Raw genomic sequence first — 22,027 nt, forward strand, 5'->3', positions numbered from 1 at the left:
TAGAGGAAACATTAAAAATGTAAAAAACATTATATAGTAGTTTTATATTCAGTCCTAGTAAAGACAAAAGCTTACATCAGCATCATCATCTGCTACTTCCACTCTCTCTGTGTCATGAGATTCACGTTCGAGCTGTAAAACATGCTTACTGTTACATTACAATGGCAACAATCGCTTGTCTTAACATTTCAAAAGGAAATTACTTTTGGTTGGGTAATAATTTTGATAAAAAATGTTAATTGGATAATGATAGTGCTGATAACTGTACTTACATCCCTCGCCATTGTATTAGGTCTCTCCAGGCAGTTTTGTGAAGTACGGACCTCCTGTACATCCTTCAAAATACCAGAACGCCCCATTTGTTGGCCAAAGATGCAATATGCCATTATGAAATATACAATAAGCCTAGAAAGAGCTTAAAATGGGTGCCCATATCATCTTGGTCCAGGTTTTGGCCAGAGATCAAAAACAACACGTATTGTTTATTTGATCTGGATGTTTACACTAGAGCCCGACTGATATGGGTTTTTGGGGGCCAATGCAGATTTTAAAGTGAAAAAGAACTGATATTTAGATTTTGAAAAGGATTTGGATAATAGACCGCTTTCTGGTATAAACTACACTTAGAACAGGCCGTTTTCTAAAACCTTTCCTAATTGGATTATGTTAATAAAATAGATTACGGTCTCAACAACTGAACATTTAAACAACTGCTCATCAATAAATATTTGCTGCTAGAAGGTGGAACTTTTTCAGCCATCTGTAAACAGAAGCAGCATGTGTATTTTACCTTACACATATTGACCATTTTCAATGCAGCATATTCACATCTAGTTTTATCCCCTTACCAGCACTCTTAATTCTATCCAAAGCTACAAGAAACCATTTCTCAACCATATGGCTCTAAAACACACGTCTACGATACAGTGACCTGCTCTTGAATGTCTCCAATACTACATGACTGTCTACAACCAGGACTTGCAACTTTGAGATTTCATTTCACTATAAATGAAGCTGATGTTTTCTTTTGTGGTTTTTGTGGTGACGCAGTGTTAACAGGGGAGCTGCAAAGCGCCACCTGGTGGGCAATCTATGACACTCATGACATGAGTGATCTAACTCAGTCTTCTTTTTTTAATAGTCATATTGGATGTTATAAACGGCAATTTAAATGTAATTGGATCAGATCGGCTGGCCGATACATTTGTCGGGTTCTAGTTTACGCCCACAATATACTGCTAAAATTATGCCTGCGTTACAGATTTGATGGTGGTAAAAACCAAACAAACAAAAACCATCTTGCTGTTCTCCAACCTGCTCTTCCAGACTCTCCTTTTAAAAAGTAGAGTGAAAGTTGCTATAACATGGTTCAGTTATATGCATCGGTGTTCCAGCGCATCAATAGGAATGAGCCATTACAGATTCAGATGATTAAGACGACATTCAGCTCAGGGTATGATCAGTGTACAGTACCTTTGGGAGTATATATATAAAGCTGATCGATTCAGCTCTCTGCTGGCTTTCAGCACAGATGGTGATAGTGGACAAACTTGAAGTCTTGTGGTTTCTTTATGACAATCTACTCTTGCCAACTCAAAATCAGTGTCGCCCACTCTTGGAAACGCATTTCTGAGGACAGCGTTGAACTCCTCAGCAGACAAGGACACTGGCACCTTAACTTTTCTTCTAAGCTTCCGCTACAATGAAAATTGCATAAAGAAAAATCACTACAAGGTATTTGTGAAGCAGTCTCTTCAGAACATACAATGCAGTGTTTCCCTTACTCAGTAGTGTAAATTACAGGCAGACCCATTTTGGATTTTACGTCTGATGCTATGAAGGAAATTGTGGGTGGAAAATTCCAGCAGACGAGCTCCGTCTTTTTAGCGACTTTATAAAACGTGGAAAAAGTTACCGGAGCAGACGCATCCAGGGAGAGAGATGGAGAGAGGCGGAGAGAGGCGGAGAGGCGGGAGAGGCGGGGAGAGGCGGGGAGAGGCGGAGAGAGGCGGGGCACGCCGCTGTGTTTGCAGCAGGTGTGTGCGCAAGCGTGAGGAAAAGGGAACTGAAGGGAAAGGGCGCAGATTCAATTATAGTGTAAGCTGTAAAATAAGTGATTAAAATGTCAAATAGAAAATGCCTCCCCACTGCCCAAGTTGTTTGTCTGTGGGAAACTACAGTGCATATGTAATTAAACATACCTTTTGTGGGTGGAATGTTTCCATATCAGGATGGAGGAGGAGACCAACTCTGAAAGTTGCAAGTCTTGTTTGCTCCCTTCTCCTCGGTCCTCTGATGGGAGTATTTTGTCTGAACATCCTCAGCCTGAAAAGGTGACAGAAAATGAGAGACCCGGAAATGCAAAGCCAGAAGCCCAGATAGTCAATGTCGCCGGGAAAAAACCCAAACATATCCATAACTAATGGCAAGAGGTAAATTAATGGCAATTAATATTAAGATAGGCCTATTAAATATAATACATGCGAGGTGGCCATTTAGGACATCCTCCCCTGCTTTAATCATAAGATGTACTATGTTAAACTTAAGACGGCGCTCGTCTGCAGAAAGGCAGAGTCCCAGCCTAATAAAGCGCTATTAATCCTTCATCACGGTGTGCCACAACCAAACTGAAAGGAAACAGTTTTGGCTGAACGCAAAAGCATCTCAGATAAATCTGATTTATATGGAAAAATTCAGCTCTTTGCCCCACAAATTTTACCAAATGGATCTACAACTGAGGGCTGACAAACGACAGAATCACCACCATGTAGCTACAGTCGGTGTCTATTCATAGTCGGGGGCCCGGCCAGGGGGGAAAGCTTGAACAGCACAGTTTTTAAACTCACGTGCTGATGTCAGCAAGGTGTCACGTCTTATACAGAGACCTTGCTGTCACTTGACAAAGATTTCACTGCCGTCAATAAATATTTTAAACTGAGCTGCTGAAACATTCGGCGTGAGTGCAGTCCTGCATTTATTAAAACCTTTAACAGCAGAAATGTTTCTATCAAAAGGTGTCATTTGCAGCATTTTTGCTGAGTTAGCTTGCTACATAGTTGGCTAATGTTGGCAAACACTACAACAACACTTCAAGTCTCCCCAATTAAAGTCACTGAGGCGACATCACAGAATATTTCATTAACGCTACTCAAACATGATTATGTTTATTTATGATTATTATTAAATCTGTTACTCATGGCACTCACCTAATCTCAAGCATAGATCAAAGAGGCTGCAAATGAGTGGGGGAGGGGAGGCAGTGTTGTGATTGGCTGCAGCTTAACAAGCAATTAAGCAACCTGTAACTGACTTGCACTGGTATTACAACGCTAGAAATCAGCACCAGAAGCTCCACATGTTTAAGGTTATATGCACTTGTTTTAGGTAGTTAAAAATAATTGGAATACAGGCTACCTAATTTATTGTAAGTGTTCTGATGCGCAGTGAGTTAAATGTAAGACATAATCACAAATTGTGTAATTCTAATAACTTACTGAGAATTCAGTATAATCAAAACTGAGTTGAAGCAGCCAAATGTGAGCATCTAATGAGCTCTGATCTAGGCAATGAGTGAGTGTATGAGAGGGAGTCACAGCTTTACAGTTCTATCATGCTGCCTGCAACAGTTGCTCCACTTGGGGGGTTAAACCCAAAGGCCAACCTATTGTAGCCATCAGTGATGCTCTACTAGAGCCATTATCTATTAATGAACTGTTTTCATCACTTTCTTAAACCATCTGTTCAGACGCTTCCATCATATATTAAAGATAGATATCAACATTAAAAAAGTTACCCAATGATGTTATTCTGGCCACCTTAGATGTGGAAAGCCTCTACACAAAGATTTTCCTTGTAAGAGGTCTTGAGTATTATCTGCACAGAGGAAGCACTACCACCCTGTCCATTTATTTGTGAGCTAATTTGGTCCTTAAACTGAACTACTTCTCCTTCATTGGAGATTTCTTCCTACAATGTAAAGGAGCATTGATGAGTTCTACTTTTTGCACTGGAATATGCTCATTTATATGTTTTTGTTTTCACACACATTGTGTTTTTAAGACTAACAGGAACCCCCTGACCTTAAGTTCTCTGTTGAATATGATCATAAACATTTGTCTTTATTGGATATGATGGAATTATGCAGTGGCAGCCGTATCTCAAAATAAACAGATAAGACTGCATTCTGCCTAGCCAGCAGTGCTTATCGAGCTCTGCAATACGGTTTACCCAAGAGTCATTTACGCTCAAATGTCATTCTACTGAGGAACTAATTGATAAGCTGCTGCAATGAAAAAAGAGCTTTCGGGACAGAGCCTACTCTTTACAGTGTATTGATGAGGCTTACCAAAGTGCATTTCAATACTGGAACGATCTTTTACAAAACAAAATAGGGTAAAAGTTACTCTGTCAGAACGCTATTCTTAAACACTGGCCTCTGATCCGGCATTAGCATACCCAGCATTTTAATGATCCTCCCCTCTTTGTCTATAGAAGAGCTGCTAACTTATGCAACACGCTGGCACAGAGATAATATTAAGGCAGGTTTTAAACAGAATATTTTAGCTCCTGGAAAAGATGGGAATAATCCATCTGGCAATTGTGCCAAACAACAAGGGAAAATCCTCAATGTGGATTTTGATGTGTTGTGCTGTAATCCAAGATGTTTCTTTTCTTCATCTCTCATGTACAGTTTATGGTCTATGGTTTGTGGCGCCCCTCACCTGATAACCATTAGTCCTTTTCTTATAGATCTGGGGGACTTCTGATTTATGATGGCTCAAGCCTGATCCCTCTCAAATTCCCATTTCCTTTGTGATTACATTGTATTGTGTTATTAAGGGACAAGTAAGGCTTCTATTGGCATGCATGACAGTACGCCATTCAGTACTCAAAACCTCAATTCCCAGGAAGTGGAGCCTCTGTCATCAGGGCTTGCACATAGACTCACAGTAAATGGGCGTGCACAGATGTGTTGGTACTGCCAGTGACTGGAATGTGATTGGTTATTTTTGCCTGCCTATCCAATGTTGAGTTATGCTCTGATGAAGGTCTGTTAGACCGAAACCTTAATAAACTGCATAGATTTAAGTGTGTTGATCTCTCTTTTATCAGTTTGGACTCATTGATGCTTCCAGCACCTTAGCAAAAATTAAGCCGGGTGGAGCAGTGGTCATCCTGCTTTATTTCTGTCTGTTTATAAAACAGAATTACTAAAAAATAAAACAGAGTGAAAAGACATGGATGGATTTATTAAAGTGCAATTTAAACTTTTATTTTGTATTTATATAGTTATTTATGACTGATATAGTGTATGGACTTGATGGCTGTCAAAGCTTTCAGGCTTGGAGACGCTTCAAGATGGAAAACATAAGACTTGATTCACCGGATTTTAACACATTCAATAAAAAGCGACTTTAGTTTAAACCAAACAAAATACTAAAGTGAAAAACAATATCTGGCTGGTGTCTCAACCATTTGGACACACCTGTGTCAATTACTAGACAGCGGACGCAAAGTGGCTTACATGTCATCTCAAAGCTCATAACAAGGCTTTGTCTTTCTTTTATAAAACATACAGCTATTTTAAATTTAAATTATTTTAAATTATATTTTTATTACCTTTGAATGAGCCAATTCTATCTACATAACCACGGGTCCCCTTAAATGGACGTCGCCATCTTGCGCTACAGAGCGAGTTTCGTCACTACGTTCTTCTTCTTCTTGTAATTTTGGCAGTGTAGACGCTCATCACTACGTTGTACATTCAAAGAAGAAGCAGAAGTAATGATTTACAGCACTGGCATATAAGTTTAGCATTGGAGCAATTGTTTGTATTCATTAGAGGGTGAGTCAGAACATAAGGCAGAATATTTTAATCAGATCCTGTGGTGCTGTCACATTCTGCCTGTCGGCTATGTTTAGTTTAGCGCTCTGTGGGTTTTTGATGATTTGATCAGTTCAGTATCTGTCTTATAGTCTGTTGTGTTTTGGGTTTCACTCATGTCTGTCTTCTTGGTGTCTTAGTTTTACTTCTTAGTCCTGTATCTTAGTTCAGGTCTACTCCTGGGCCCCGTTTCAGAAAGCGGGTTTAGTGAAAACTCTGAGTAAGTTGAGCTGTGAACCTAACCTGCTCTGGAGGAGGTTTACTTCAACTAACGCTGAGTTTCTCTCTGACTCCTCCTGCGGAGCCTGAAGCTGCCGTCTGACACACGTTTCATTTCCTCAATTATTCTGTCGATATCAAAGCACATATTGGAACACAATTATGTCTTTAGAAACATCGAAATCACGGCTAAATAGGCCATTCGTTTTCTTTTTACCCAAACATGATCTTGAACATCTGTCATCGATGTATGGACAGAGAGTTGGACATCGGAAATTTATCCTCAGCACAGAATAAAATCTATAAGCTACACCGTCCTTTATAACTCAGTGACTGTGTGGACATTAAGGCTACAGTGCTGCAGTTTAAAGTAATCTGTACAGAACTGATCAGTGAACAGTGACCTTTCACATTGTAGTCGCACTGATTGAACATTCCTATAGTAGTTATCAGCTGGATATGATGTGAATATTTCTGAGTGAGGATGACTGTGGTGCAGCTGAAACAAATAAATGTAGTTTAAAAGTGAGTTTTTCATTATCTGCTGATAGTCTGAATGTGTTTTAACAGCATTTCATAAAATACGAAATGAGCAAGATTTTATTAAAAAACTTCACAGTCAGTTTGAACCTAGAAACATTTTACATTACAAAAAAATCATTAATAGACCCACTGAGTCGGACTGTGGCTTTACTATCACAGGTCCATGAGGAGCCTAAACTGTGTCTAATCTGTTCCATTAATATTTTCATCTTCAGTTATTGCCACCGGCATTTAGTCCCGTCAGGTTACAGCTGGATAAACAGGCCTGTAGCTTTTTAAAACAGGCTGGAGGAGAATTCCAGCTCTTTATCAATCATTAAGGAAATTCCAGTCTGGTAAATGATGAATGAGCAACGCTGTATAAAATGTAACGTTGTTAACGTATCGATCCTCCACTCCTGTGTTTTACAGCCAATCAGGGTCCGCGTTGGCAGCATTCATATTTCTAGCTCCACCCGATTAAAATGGAGGCCCTGCCTTTATTTACCCGTTGCCATGGTGAATCGTAGTATCGGAGGCTTTTTTTCATCCCCACGCACGCGCTTCAATCAGGCTCAACATACGAGAGTTGACTGAACTTGTTCTTCAACCCAGAGTTCAGGTTTACACTCAGAGTTTGTTGAACCTGCTTTCTGAAACAGGTTCCTGGTCTGTGTACTTCTGTAGTGCTTTGCCCACGACTGATCTGAGTTCTGTTTTATCTTCAGTCTGTGTTCCTTGTTGGTGTTAGTTTAGTGGTGATATCTCTGATGGTGTCTGGGTTAGTTTGTTATTTTTATTATTCTGATCTGTTACTTCTTACCTTGATATGTTCAGTGTTCAGTACTTGTGTAATGTCTGCTCACCTCCAGTAATCTGCCTGCCATCCAGCCTCTCTGTTTCCCCTTCTGTCTCTCTGCCTCGTTAACCCTGATCCCAGTCACCTGTGTTGCTCCCGCCCTGCTTGTTAGTCCCTGTGTATAAATGTCTGGTGTTTCTGTTCACGGTCGCATGTCTGCTCAGTCGGTTGTCGTTTGTTCTGCGAGTTGATGCATTACCTGTTCTGGGTTTTTGGATGTACCGGTTTCCTTGTACTCGTGAGTTTGGTTCATGCCTGTGTTGTCTTGCCCTGGATTAAATACCCTTGAACTATATCTCAGCGCTGTGTCATGCATTTGGGCTCTCACCTGCTCTGCGCTCCCAGCGATCCTGACAGGTGCTCAGTTAGCTCAATTGCTAAAGTGCAGGACTCCCACCTAGAAGGTTGTTTGATCACATTGGGAGAATTTTCCCCCCACTTCCACAAATTGGTCATAAAGTGCTGTTTCACATGCTCACAACATAGCATGTGCTGCAGTGTGTGTGTTCCAGTGTTTGATCTGCATCCATTAAGTACAAATGATGATTTTTCATTTCCCCAGTATCTCCAATATCCGATTTTGCTCATTCAAAAGCGTGCAGCATAATCCCGCAACCATGCTTTCACATAGTGATGCGATTTTTGCGGAACCAGCGCTGTGACAGAAAAAGACCAACAGACACAACACCAGCATGCCGGCTGTGGCTTTTCACACAGACATCGTTCCGTCTCTGTTACTACCCATGTTCCTGGCGCAGAGGTGGATCAAATCAGACCCCCCTTTCACGCTTCGTACCTTTCATACAGCGAGTTTAATGCAGTTTGAAAGCAGCTATGGATAGCCACACTCGTGATTTTATTGCCAACAATGAGGAGTCTGCTGATATTTAACAAGAGCCATCAGACCATTTGCACAATATTGCGCACAATTAAAACTGTTGAACCACATTATTATCTAACTTATTATGTATAATAGGCTGTAACTGGCTAAACACGTCTCAGGTTTTAGGCTTTAATAAGATGAGGACGACCTAGGAGTTTGGCACAGTAGTGTACATCTGCTGTCAGGAAAGTCAAATCAGTTACTGACCTAATTACAAACTTTCATTCTAATCCCGACATCTTTGGAAGCTATACATTTCATCAAAAAGGGTAATATCACCTGTGTACATATGTGTGCCTAATATCTAAACAAGGTCCGTTTAGGTTTTAACAAGCCCCATAATTAGTCACAATGTGCCCCCTGCTGGTCAAAGCCCTAAATTACATTAAAATGCTGAAAAAGCTTCATGTTGTTTTAGACATACAGTATTTTTTACAATGGTCTGTTTCCTACACCAACATCAAATGAGTACCACTGCTGTTATTTTCCCCCGCACAACTGTTCATGTTTTTTTAAGATATAAAACTAAAGTTGATGAATGGTGTAAAAAGCATAATTCCCTCTGATGTGTTTGTTTATCAAAATAGGCAGTAAATGAGCAACATGATGAAAACAATGTATAACTTTAATAATAAAGTTTATTTAATTTATTTTAAGTCTTAAACAGCAATCCAAATATTACATTTTTATAGGCTGCATGCTAAAGGAAGAAAAGGAAGAGAAATTAGAGGATCCTTAGCATGTTTAATAGCGGTTGACAACATGTGAAAAATTAACACGTCAACCACACGTTGTTTGCACTTTGTCCACATGTTGTCCACGTGTCAAACGTCACGTGTTTGTGAGCTAGCTGGCGTTCCATAAAGGGGAGTAGCTGAATGAAAGACTTCCGGACAGAAACTTTCCTCAGATCACGTGTGTAATGACTGAAGGGAGGGAGCGAGGTGCACCGTAACATAGCGCAACAGTTTCACGCTCCCCCTGCTGGAGCCCTCTAGTAACTACAACACTCTTGTTCACACTGACTGCTGCTGTTGTTAGAATGACATTTTGCACATGAAAAATAAGAAATAACAGTAAAATACTGTTCTGTGACTGCTGCAACTTACAATAACAACTTTAACCATAACATATGATAAACCATTAAAATATGAGGATGGCTTTAAAATGACTAAATATGAACCCGTTAACTGTTTTTCTATTTTGCTTACTCAAATGCTTGCTGTGACTTACTGGTAAAACACATTATTTCCATCTGTCACATTGGCTCCAGCTGAGGTGAAGACATGTCAGCTCAAGTTTTAATGTTTCAGCTTCAGTAAAAAATCCTCCTTTATCCTGAATGAACAGAGACGAGAAGAAAGTGAATCCAGGCGCTGCGTAAAGTAAATTTCTTGGCGCTCGTCGCTTTAACGCTCACGTTCAGTAGGTACAGGAGAGGATGCTGGGAGCTCACCAGCGTTCTCTGCCAGGATGTGTAGAAAGAGTGAGCGCTCAAGTTCAGCATGAACCACGTTATAGTTTAGATTCACGTACCTGTGAGGATCAACATCTCTGCGTCTTCCTCTGTGATGTTCGTTCCTTTCTGAAATCAGGACAAACCCAAGCGAACAAGAAGCTCGGCCAGAAACTAGGACTTGTGTTTTGAACCTCATGTAAGCTTGTTCTGTTTTTATCATTTGAGAAATGCGGCCGAGGTGAAGTCTTTCATTTCAGCCGCAGACCGATATCCTCCCTATATACCTGTCTGAGTCAGAAATCAGTTCATCACCTACAGTTGGTCCAAAATGCTGCCGCTCGCTGCAGAAAATGTGAGCACATCAGCCCAGTGTGAGCGTCCTGCTTCCTGTTTCTTTTAGGACGCACTTTAAAATCCTTCTGATCACTTTTAAGGCCAGACATGGGCACGCACCTTCTCTGAGCTTTTATCCCCATATGAGCCAGGACGCAGACTGAGATCCTCTAGTAGGGCTCTGCTAACTGCTCCAAAGTCTAGGCTCAAAGCCAAAGGGGACAGGGTCTCTGCTGTCAGGGCCCCTACAGGCTCAGAGTCTGCTCCTGGTTTCATCTCACTTCTTAGACACATTTCTACAAAAAGCTTTCACTGTGTGACGCCTCATTTATTTTCCTTTATTGACAGATGGATTGTTTTAAAGCTCTTTGTTCCCCGTGTTGAAAAGTGCTCTACAAATAAAGCTTTTATTATACAGAGGAGGTGTGCAGTGGCTTTGGACCAGCAACGGACCCCTCGGCAACCGGTCCGGACCACAAGGACCGCGTGGACCACTAGTTCATATTTCTACAGACGAGACAGGAGGATGCTGGGAGAAAAGAGAGGCGGGAAGCTGAACTACCTGGTGAGGTCTGAAAATGAATCTGTGTCTGATAGATGATTCCAGCCGTCGTCGTACTTGAAACAAGTTAGCATAGCATCGCCCTGACTGAGCAGAACTCCATTTAGAAAACAAGCGTTTTAAAAGATGTTTGCTTGTCATCTTGAAGACAGACCTGACAGAGCAGGAATTCATATGTTCAACAAATCAGCATCATTTTGATCAGTTTATTGAAATGAAATCACAGCAAAATGTTTATTTTGGCTTCAAACCGCTGCAGGAAACCAGATTATTGAATTAGATCTGAGTGCATAAACAGCACTTTAATAACATAACATCTTTGAGTCCAACAGATTACTGTAAGCTTCTGATTTCCTCTGGTAACAGTTCATGACCTGTGTACTGGAACATAATGACTGCTAGTATATTGTGCTGGAGTCTACTGGTCCCTGGGTTGGTTTTACTATGTTGTCTGTTTTGTGTTGACTTGTACTGACTACAGATGAAAAACAGCCTTCTGGCTAAATCTGGCATATTTACTGAAATGTTTCAGCTTCAATGAAAAATCCAGCTTTATCTTTGAGGAATGAACAGAGAGACGAGAAAAACCAGAACCTGGAGGAAAGAGACTAAAGAAGTGGAGTTTCTGCTGAGTTCTGAGATCAACGTCTGAAGGACTCGGTACGCTTCAAACAAACTAGATCACGTGACGTCTGTTTATACCTGCTCCAAATGTCAACGCTGGAAGACAAAGATCACAGAGTCCAGATGTTTCAGAGGCCTGAACCAGGTCCACTGGAGGCCTCTGGGTTTAACTGCTGTGCTTTGATCCAGTGTGTAGTGAGGAGGAAGAGGCGCTGAATAAACAGGGACTACAAAAACACTACAGACCACATTTGTGTTCAGGCTGAACAAACCTTTGTTCTTGTGAAAGTCTGACTGAATCAAATCTTATTGTGTCTTCATTCTCTGAGTCCATTTTAACAGCTGGCTGCTTTCTGTTCTGTCACTAAATGTGTTGCTTTCTGTTTAACTTGCATCCTGCCAGGGTTGGTGCTGGAATAATCTGAGCTGGACACTTGAGACTTGGACTCGAGTCCTTTTCAATGTTCTCATTAAAGGAGTCGACACAAAGAGAAGCTTTGACTCTTCGTTTGAAACTGGACCTTCAATCAACTGTTTCCTTTCAACAAGATTTGTTGTGGCTTCAGAAAATGTGACAAATTGTGACGGGTCCAAAATCTAAAGACAGCAGCTTCCAGCATCTTCTAAATCCTGCTGCTGTAGAAAGTTCTGACATGTGGTTTAACTTGACTCTTAACTTCCTGTCAGTGGTTCTGATTTCCTGCAGCTGCTGACTTCTCTGTGTCTGTAGAAATAAAGTTTGTTTGACTGCACGCATTAGAACGAGCCACAAATATCCAGAGAGCCGCAGCTGTTATCCAGCCGCTGGGAGGTTCACAGGAAACACGCCCGTTCAAGCCATGTGACATCACGCTGACCTCACTCTGACATCACTGATCAGCAGGAATCAATAGTGAGTGTGTAGACTGTGTGTGAGAGTCAGTAGGAGGAGTCAGAGTGAAGAGAAGCTGACAAAGCGTCCTCCTGTCTTCATCCGTCCTCCATCAGCTGCTTCACCTCCATTTTCTCTCTGATCCAGAGTCAGATCGGATCAATGATCAAAGATCAAACAGGTTGATCGGCCATCAGAGGAGTTGGATCAGCGGAGCTGCTTCTGTTCCTGCTTCTCTCTGCAGAGGAGACAGAGGACAGTCAGACAGAGACAAACACAGAGACTCTGACCTCAGTCTGCATACTGACCTTTGACCCTGAGATCAACTGTTTTCTCTCTCATGGTGTTCCAGTTCTTGTCGTAGACGTTGCACCTGTATCGTCCTCCGTCTCTGTCTGTGGGGGATTTCAGGGTCAGACTGAGGTCTCCAGTTCTCAGCAGGTCTTCCTTCATCTCTGTTCGGTCTCTGTAAACCTGGTCCTGTTGGTCAGGCTGGTCAGAGCCGTTCTGATACACGTGGACCGTCTCATAGGGATCATAGTGTCTCCACTCCACTCTGACGTCCTCAGGCAGGTTGTCTGTGGTCTTGCAGGGCAGCAGGACAGACTCCGCCCCCTCCTCCACCTCCACCTGACAGACTGAGAGGACAACAAAGCAGAACATGAGCTGCACAGACAGCAGCAGCAGTTTGAATAACTTTATTGACAGAAGCAGATGAGAGCAGCAGCTAACAGGGGACAGAAACACAGGAAGCTGTTGGAGATGATCAGAGTCTTGATGCTGCTGGGATTGTTTTGTCCATGTGCTGCTTCACAGTAATGTCTCCTGTCAGTGTTGAGCTGCTGGACTTTTACATTTCTGGATCTAAAGCTGAACTTTGAAGAGAAGAAGCTTTCAAATGTTTTCATCTCTGTTCTGTAAATGAATCTCAGCTCCACATGTTCAACATCAGTCCAGAACACCGAGACACACAAACATCTGATCTGGATCTGATCCCAAACTGCTCTTCCTGCTTCATCAATATTTGGCCTTTTCTTCTGCCGACTCTGAGCCCACTTTTCTTTCCAAACGGCTTCAACATGATGTGAAGAGAACTGAGCATCAATCTTTCATTGATCCAAACTATTAAAGCTGCATTTCTTTGTTCTGAGTGATCAACACATTTGGTTTCTTTCAGCTTTCTTCTTGATCAATACTGGAAATCAATAACTTATTGATCTCATTCTTTCCATCCATGGAAATGATCTCCTGGATTATTCTGGTTTCCTGTTATGACGTCATTTCTGATCACCTGCTGAGCATTTTTACACTGAAATATTGGTCCTTTTATTTTTTAAAGTTACTTTGCTGGGCGCTGGATAAAAAAGCCAAAGCTGCAGGTTGCAAAGAGGTTGGAGAGTTTCTGACTGCATCAGTAATAATTTACAACACATTTGTCTGTCCTCCCCAACATCAGCTGCTCTCACTATCTCTGATATCTCTATATTTTTCAGATATTGTGCTACAGCTTTCTGTGTGTCCTTTACTCCGTCTCCTGTTGGGCCTAATAAACCTTCAAGGTTCACTTCCTTCCTGCCTGACTCATCTTTTGATTCAGCCTCATCCTCTCATCCCTGTATTTCCTACGTCTGATTGACTTTTGCCCATTAAAACAATGTTTTATTTAAGCCTGTATGATCAAACCTCAGCCTGGTTAAAACGCTCTCCTCTCTTCTGTTCCCTGAGCATTAATAGATTTTTACAAGCTGTAATATTTCCTTCCACTTTTATCCACATCCCAGCCGTCCTGCCATTTCTTCATGGTTTCTTTTCTGATTATCGCCTCAGCTTCTCCTTTTCCAAGGGCTGTATTTATGACATCGTTCGTCCCGGTTGATTCTTTAGCTGTTTTGTCTGCTCTCTCATTCCCTTTTATACCTACGTGGGCAGGTACCCAGCAGAATCTCACATCTATCCGTAGTGTCTGGAATCTAAATAAACTCTGTTGGATTTCTAGCATTAGATCTTCTCTATCAGATTTCATATTTTGAATACTATAAAGGGCTGCTAGAGAATCAACACAACACACCCCTCTGTCTGGTTTTACTTCCTCAACCCACCGCAGTCCTACAATAATCACCATCATCTCTGCCGTGTACACTGAAGCCTGATCAGGTCATCTTTTCCCAACGCTTACATTCATTGTTGCTATATATATTCCTATTCCTCCCTCGTCCTCTTCATCTTTAGATCCGTCTGTATACATATCTAAGTAATTGTAATATTTGCTCCTTATTATGTAGCTACCAGATAAGAAACCTTTGATCCAGTTCTACATTTTACCTCCAATACCCATTTTATCTCGCTGTATTAAAAGACCTCCTGCGCCTTCTCTATATCAAAGAAAACAGCTAGCACCCCCTCTTTATTAGCTTGAGCTTTCCTAACATCAGTTTCCAAACATATTAAAGGGTCCAGAGTACTACGCCCCCTTCTAAATCCACTCTGAAGTGCTGAAAGAAGCTCATTTCTTCTTCTTATTCTTTCTGGAATCATTTTCTCCATGGTTTTACACACATGTGAAGTTAAAGCTGTCGGTCTGTAATGATCAGGATCTGTAGGATCTTTCCCAGGTTTCTTAATCTGAATAATAATTGCTTCTTTCCACCCTACTGGAAGCTTCCCCTCCTCCCAAACCTTGTTCAATAACTCCAGTACTTTACCCAATGCAGAAGCATTTAAATGTTCTATCATAGTAAAGCTCATATTGTCTTTAGCAGGTGTCGTTCTTTTACTCTTACTCAGAGCCCTCCTCAGCTCAGGCACGGTAAAGGCCTCATCTAGAGGACTCTGATTAGAGTTTCTGTTCTCGAGTACCTCCGGGTATCTAGCTAATGTTTGCCGTCTTCTGATTTTACCTTCTTCTGTCAAATTATCTGAACTATGAATGTTTCTTGAATACAGATAACGTCAGGCTTTACATTTAACTGTTGCACATTTCTCTTAAATTCTTGTGCGTTTGCAATCAGGCTTCTGGCGTTCCACTGAAGGATAAGGAAACCCTTTATGAACTTAGTCACTAAACTGAGATGTTCCGTCATTCGGTGCTGACATTTCATGTAACATGTCTACAGTCATCTCCGTGATCCCCAAATAATCTTTTGCTGCCTCAACAATAGTCCTCAGCCTGGACCTTTTCTTTGTCTGCTGCAGCGCTACGTTCACTACCAAACCTATGAAAGCTACAAATGGAAACTTCTCCACTATCAGAGCATCGTCTTTAACTGCACACTTATGTGAACACTTTATGGCACTCGTGTTCTGCGTCTGTGGTAGTTTAGGGAAGTCCTTTGCTGAGAATCTGCTGTCACTATCAATGAGACTTGTTTTGCTGCTTCAGCGTATGATACTTTATTTTGTATCTCTGAATATCTTTTGCTCTTTTTTGAACTCCTCATCCCTGGTAAGCAGCACTATGTTCCCCCCACAGTTACAACATTTAGTTTTAGTGACTACTGCGCAGCGGCCATATTCATGTTCTCCAGCACACCCTTAGATTTACACTGATCTGCCACATGTCCGATTCTCTGACATTTAAAGCAACGTAACGGCTGAGGTACAAACTCCCTCACATTAAAGCTCATGCAGCCAATCATTACTTTCTGAGGCACGTCTCCCTCAAACTGCAGTAGGACAGACTATCAACTAATTTCCCCTGATATCTAGTAGGAAGACGCTTCACTGCCGTGACTCTGTCTCCTTTCATTTCTTTCTTCATTTCTTCAATAGCAATATCTAATGGAACTCCACTGATCGCTCCTCTAACCTTACGATTAGCCCCAGGAACGGGACTTTTAATTTGAACTTCATTCAAGGTCTTCATCTTCAGTATCTGTTGAACTCTACTGACTGCTTCAATCAACATCTTCCCTTTACTCAGAAATCTTGCTTGTCTAATGTGTCCGATCTCTTTGGAAGTTTCACTGGATGTAGTTTACTACCAGAAACTTCTCTGAACTCCATCTCCACTTTCCTCTCTCCCGTCCCGTTTGTTTTCCTCTCTTTTTTCAGTTGGTTCTGTTGTTCCGACTCACTGTGACTGGACACAGAGTTCTTCCTTCTTGGTCTCTTCCATGTTACCTCCTGCCGTTCTCCTCGCTCACCATCCCGTTCACTCGCCATACTCTCAACATTTTCAAACATTTCCACTCCCGGGCTCAAAGACGCCATCCTCCTTCTGCCGCTCTCCTCCTTTCCTGACCTTGATTTCCCATCATGCACTCCTCCAACCAATGACAGCCCACTATTAGACTCCAGCTCAATTAGCACAGTTTTACCAGTTGAACATAAAAATGCTGTTTTTAACTCAACATTATCGTGTTAGAGTTATTTATCATACAACATATAACAGTTTTTAATAAAATACATCTCCATGTTTTTACCTTGTTCATCAACATGAAATGACTTTTAATCTCAGATTAACTTCTAATGAACTCTTTTAGACTCTACTGTTTATACTGGGTTACGCTCCAGTTAAGGTTAATGATAATATTATAATCATACCGCTATCATAAAGTGAGACTGTCACCTGCTGCTGCTGATCGCTCAGAGTCCAACAGCGCAGCAGAAGCTATTTGACATTGTTTATGTAGCTAGCATAGTTTACTGATGCAGCTGCAGCTTCGGCTAACTGTCCTAATGGCTGACTAGCTGATGTTATTTTGTCAGCCTGGCGTTGGCCCTCACTGCTGTGGGTAACCTAGGTCCCTATGTATCATTATAAAATATTAAGGTGGCTTCCCTTGATACAGATGCAGCTGTATGATAAGGCCTATTATTCACCACCTGTAGCATGTTGCTAATATGAACACTTGTGTATTAAGTAAATCCATGCCGTGCATTCATTTAATAAACAGAATATTTCCCAGTCAGTTATTGTTGAAACAGTTTTGGCATTAATAATGTAATGATATCTACAGTGGGGAGAACAATATTTGATACACTGCTGATTTTGCAGGTTTTCCTACTTCCAAAGCATGTAGAGGTCTGTTATTTTTATCATAGCTACACTTCAACTGTGAGAGACGCAATCTAAAACAAAAATCCAGAAAATCACATTGTATGATTTTTAAATGATTCATTTGCATTTTATTGCATGACATAATATGATAAAAATGACAGACCTCCACATGCTTTGTAAGTAGGAACATCAGCAGCGTGTCAAATACGTTTGCACTGTACTTAGAATAACTGTGTAAGTAGTAAAACAATAGAAACACACACAGGGCAGTAAAAGTGTGTTTTAAGTTTCGAAACATTTTGAGTCCCCCTCTCTTGCCTCACAGTGGTTTGGTCCTCTGCCTGCTTTCCCTCTCAGGAGTCCGGTGGCAGAAAACCAGTTTGATCCTTCAGTAGTTGTGAAACTGCAGTAATGTTAAGCAGACTGGCAGGGCTGTTTTATTCACTTTAAACATCAGATGAACTCATTCTTTAGTCTTTAATACAGATGATGCTGAGTCATTAAGAAATTAATCCTGATAACTGATCATTTTTCCATGAGCCCACGATGTTATAACATCAGCTAGCTTGTTTACCAGCTTGTTGGACTGTAAGTCACCTTCTACAGCTAGAGATGTGCAGATTGATCAGCTGGGGACTGAAACAGGCAATTTGGTTTTCAGAGCTTTGACCTCTGACCTGTAGCTACAGCACTGACCTTTGACCTTGAGCTCCACTTGTTTCTCCATCAGGATGTCTCTCTCCCTGCTGTAGACGGTGCAGGTGTAGGTGTCTCTGTCGTAGTCTGTGGGGTATTTCAGGTCAGACTGAGGTCTCCAGGTCTCTGCAGGTTTCTCTTCATCTCTGTTCGGTCTCTGTAAAAACTGTGCTGTTCTTCAGGCTGGTCAGAGCCGTTCTTATATACGTGGACCGTCATTTTGTAACTGTCCCTCCACTCCACTGTGACGCCTTCAGGCAGGTGAACTGTGGTTTTGCAGGGCAGCAGGACAGACTCCACCTCTGAATCCACCTCCACCTGGTAGACTGAGAGGACAACAAAGCACAACATCAGCTGTACAGACAGCAGCAGGAACTTTTGACTAAGACCAGCAGGAGACTGCACATTAACACTGTGCTTAAGTCCCTTCATTGGCTTCTGATTGGTTTGACTTTTTAAAAATTTTAATCATTACTCAAAGAGCCTTGACAAGCTCCCTGTTACATCCAGGATGTAATTCATGCACACACCTCTGGTCGCTCTCTGAGGTCTTCAGGTCGAGACATTTCAACTGTTCCCAGAAATAAGTTTTAAGACAAGAGGTGATTGTGCTTTCTGTGTGGTGGCTCCAAGGCTTTGGAAGTCTCTCCCTTTAGGTTTGAGAGCCTTGGATTCTGGGGAAACGTTTAGAAAACACCTAAAGACATATCTTTTTAGACAAGCTTTTAACTAATATGGTTTTGTATTTTGTTATAATATATATATTACTGTTTAGTTTATTTAATTTACTGTAAAGCACTTTGTGACCCCTTAGTCTATGAAAGGTGCTACACAGCAGGTAAAGTAAATGTTGAACATGTCACCATTCTTCTAAGTTAACATGTTTCTAAAGGTGCTATTGACATAAAATTTCCCAAGAAATCCATACATACCAAAAAACGAATACAAATTAAAGCTGCAAGCAGCGTTGGGCGGGCCCTCGCACTTGTAAGCGCGTCCGCGTGTGAGCCGGCCGAGTTGCATATTCTGGAGCTCTGCCGGTGCGGCTGTGAATTTGCTACGCGGTTATGTCGCCGCATGAAGGTGTTATATGTCACTTCCTGTGTCCCCTATGTGGAGCTACATAGCACTTGCCGCTATGAATATAAATCGGTATTGACGTGTAGATGTCTGGGGGTCAGAGAGTTATCAAGCACGTAAAGTTTGTTTCAGATGTGAGCATGTACACTGAACAATAATGTACCCAAACAATAAAATAAATTCCTTTTATATTTCCCTGCCTTGTTGTTATGTGTACATACAGAGGAAGAATGTGAGAACAGCACACATTTCATCGTTACTGTGTGCTGTACCGCAGTTCTGTGTCCATGCATGCAGCAAACTGAAAGCACTGTCTGTCGGAGCGTCTACGTGAAAAGAGAAGGAAGACATTGCTGGTAGTATTGTCTTCAGAGTTGTTAAACACCTCAGCGCACTGAAGGAAGCCATCTGACTGTGTGAGGGGCAAGATCGTTGATGTCTGCAGGCAGAGTAGGAGCTCTCCTGTCTGACTGGTCCACCAATAGCAGAGAAGATGACCCCTTGAGACACAGCCCCTCCTCATTTGCATAATGAGGCAGAAATGCAAACAGAAATTTAAAAAGGACAGGCAGAAATAAATACCATGGGTGAAAATAAATAAGGTAAATAAATACAAAGGAAGAATAAAACAGACAAAAATATTAAAACACACACATAAATAAATATATTAAAAAAATTAGTAATAAATAAAGTTGAATAAACAAATAAGGTAATTATAACAAAGGTGAATAAGTAAAGGCACTAATTAAAATATATACATTTATGTCTCCTTGTATAATTTAATTAATACCAACATTTATTTATTTACTTTATTTTTTTGTGTATTTAATTGAAAGCTTATTTATTTATTGAGCATTTATTTATTTCTGTATTTATTTCTGACTGTGTCAGGATCGGTCCTCCATAGCGGGGTGGGAGAGTTATCAAGCACGTAAAGTTTGGTTCAGATGTGAGCATGTACACTGAATTTACAACAACTTCCTGTGTCATGGCGAAGACTTGGTCTTTGACGCCACGCCACGGACACACCCATTGACAAAAACTCGCAAATAGCACAACTTTTCATCTTCAATGTCTTTAGAAGGCACAGCACAAATTTGAAGTCAGTCGGACTAAATCCCTAGGAGGAGTTCGTTAAAGTACGAAGTGTGTAAATCATCCAAAATTTGACGTAAAATTCAAAATGGCCGACTTCCTGTTGGTTTTAGGGCATTGCTCCAAGAGGCTTTTTTGTGCATCTGGACAAGATACACGTACCACAGAAAATTCGTGCACGTAGGTGAAACGTGCGGCGGGGGCTGCTTCATTAAAAGTCACTTCCTGTTGCCAGCAGGTGGCGCTATGACTGTGGGTGAATGTCAGCATGTACATGTGTTCAGGGCGGGACTCTCATCCTACATGTACAGTTTGGTGCAGATGTGAGCATGTACACTGAAGTTACGACAACTTCCGTGTCATGGCGAAGAGTTGATCTTTGACGCCACGCCACGGACACGCCCATTGACGAAAACTTGCAAATAGCACAACTTTTCATCTTCAATGCCTTTAGAAGGCACAGCAGAAATTTGAGGTCGGTCGGACTAAATCCCTAGGAGGAGTTCGTTAAAGTACGAAGTGTGTAAATCATCCAAAATTTGACGTAAAATTCAAAATGGCCGACTTCCTGTTGGGTTTAGGCTATGGCTCCAAGAGACTTTTTTGTGCGTCTGGACAAGATACACGTACCACAGAAAATTCGTGCACGTAGGTGAAACGTGCGGCGGGGGCTGCTTCGTTAAAAGTCACTTCCTGTTGCCAGCAGGTGGCGCTATGACTGTGGGTGAATATCAGCATGTACATGTGTTCAGGGCGGGACTCTCATCCTAGATGTACAGTTTGGTCCAGATGTGAGCATGTACACTGAAGCTACGACAACTTCCGTGTCATGGCGAAGAGTTGATCTTTGACGCCACGCCACGGACACGCCCATTGACGAAAACGCGCAAATAGCACAACTTTTCATCGTCAATGCCTTTAGAAGGCACAGCAGAAATTTGACGTCGATCCGACTAAATCCCTAGGAGGAGTTCGTTAAAGTACGAAGTGTGTAAATCATCCAAAAATGGCCATAAAATTCAAAATGGCCGACTTCCTGTTGACTTTAGGCTATGGGTTCTTGAGGCTTTTTGTGCGTCTTGACATGATACATGTCCCCAGAAAATTTCGTAGATGTAGGTTGAACGTGAACGAGGGGCTAATTTTTTCCAATTTTCTAGGTGGCGCTAGCGAGTCATTTTGCAACGCCCATGTGCGAAACTTGTAGAATACGAAATTTTTCACCGGTTCTGACATGTTTGCAAATTTTGGTGAGTTTTCGAGTATGTTTAGGCCATGTCATTTGGGCCTACTTTGCAGAAAAAAAAATAAAATAAAAAAAAATAATCCGAGCAAATTCAATAGGGACCTCACACGGTCGTGCTCGGGCCCTAAAAATTAAAGCTGCAAGCAGCGTTGGGCGGGCCCTCGCACTTGTAGCGCGTCCGCGCGTGAACCGGCCGAGTTGCATATTCTGGAGCTCAGCCGGTGCGGCTGTGAATTTCTACGCGGTTCCGACGCCGCATGAAGGTGTTATATGTCACTTCCTGTGTCCCCTATGTGGAGCTACATAGCACTTGCGCTATGAATATAATCGGTATTGGTGTAGATGTCTGCGGGTGGGAGAGTTATCAAGCACGTAAAGTTTTGTTTCAGATGTGAGCATGTACACTGAACAATAATGTACCCAAACAATAAAATAAATTCCTTTTATATTTCCCTGCCTTGTTGTTTATGTGTACATACAGAGGAAGAATGTGAGAACAGCACACATTTCATCGTTACTGTGTGTTAGAGCATGGGAGAACAGTGGATACTTTTAATACAGCCCACACCCCTAATACTGTGTAACTATAACAAGTAGAGAACAGAAGAAAAATGTTCTTTCTTTACAACTGTCTGCATAGCTTATTCATATTGTGTAATGAATGAAAATAATAGGCCTACTAGCTCCTCTCTACT

General features: G+C 41.5%; 1 protein-coding gene across 1 annotated transcript; it reads right to left on the minus strand.

The window, feature by feature from the left end:
- Positions 1 to 12,275: 12,275 nt before the first annotated feature.
- Positions 12,276 to 18,298, minus strand: LOC119891050 (myelin-oligodendrocyte glycoprotein-like). The gene is made up of 3 exons (XM_038702383.1): positions 17,912 to 18,298; positions 12,525 to 12,854; positions 12,276 to 12,454 (listed from the first exon to the last, which is right to left on the minus strand). Exons 1-3 carry the CDS (start codon positions 17,940 to 17,942, stop codon positions 12,390 to 12,392), a joined length of 426 nt encoding a protein of 141 aa, XP_038558311.1. The 5' UTR covers positions 17,943 to 18,298; the 3' UTR covers positions 12,276 to 12,389.
- Positions 18,299 to 22,027: the final 3,729 nt, after the last annotated feature.

This window comes from Micropterus salmoides, unplaced genomic scaffold (assembly GCF_014851395.1).
Source record: "Micropterus salmoides isolate LMB-PRFRI ecotype aquatic unplaced genomic scaffold, ASM1485139v1 Ms_hic_scaffold_675, whole genome shotgun sequence".
NCBI classification, from domain to species: Eukaryota; Metazoa; Chordata; class Actinopteri; order Centrarchiformes; family Centrarchidae; genus Micropterus; species Micropterus salmoides.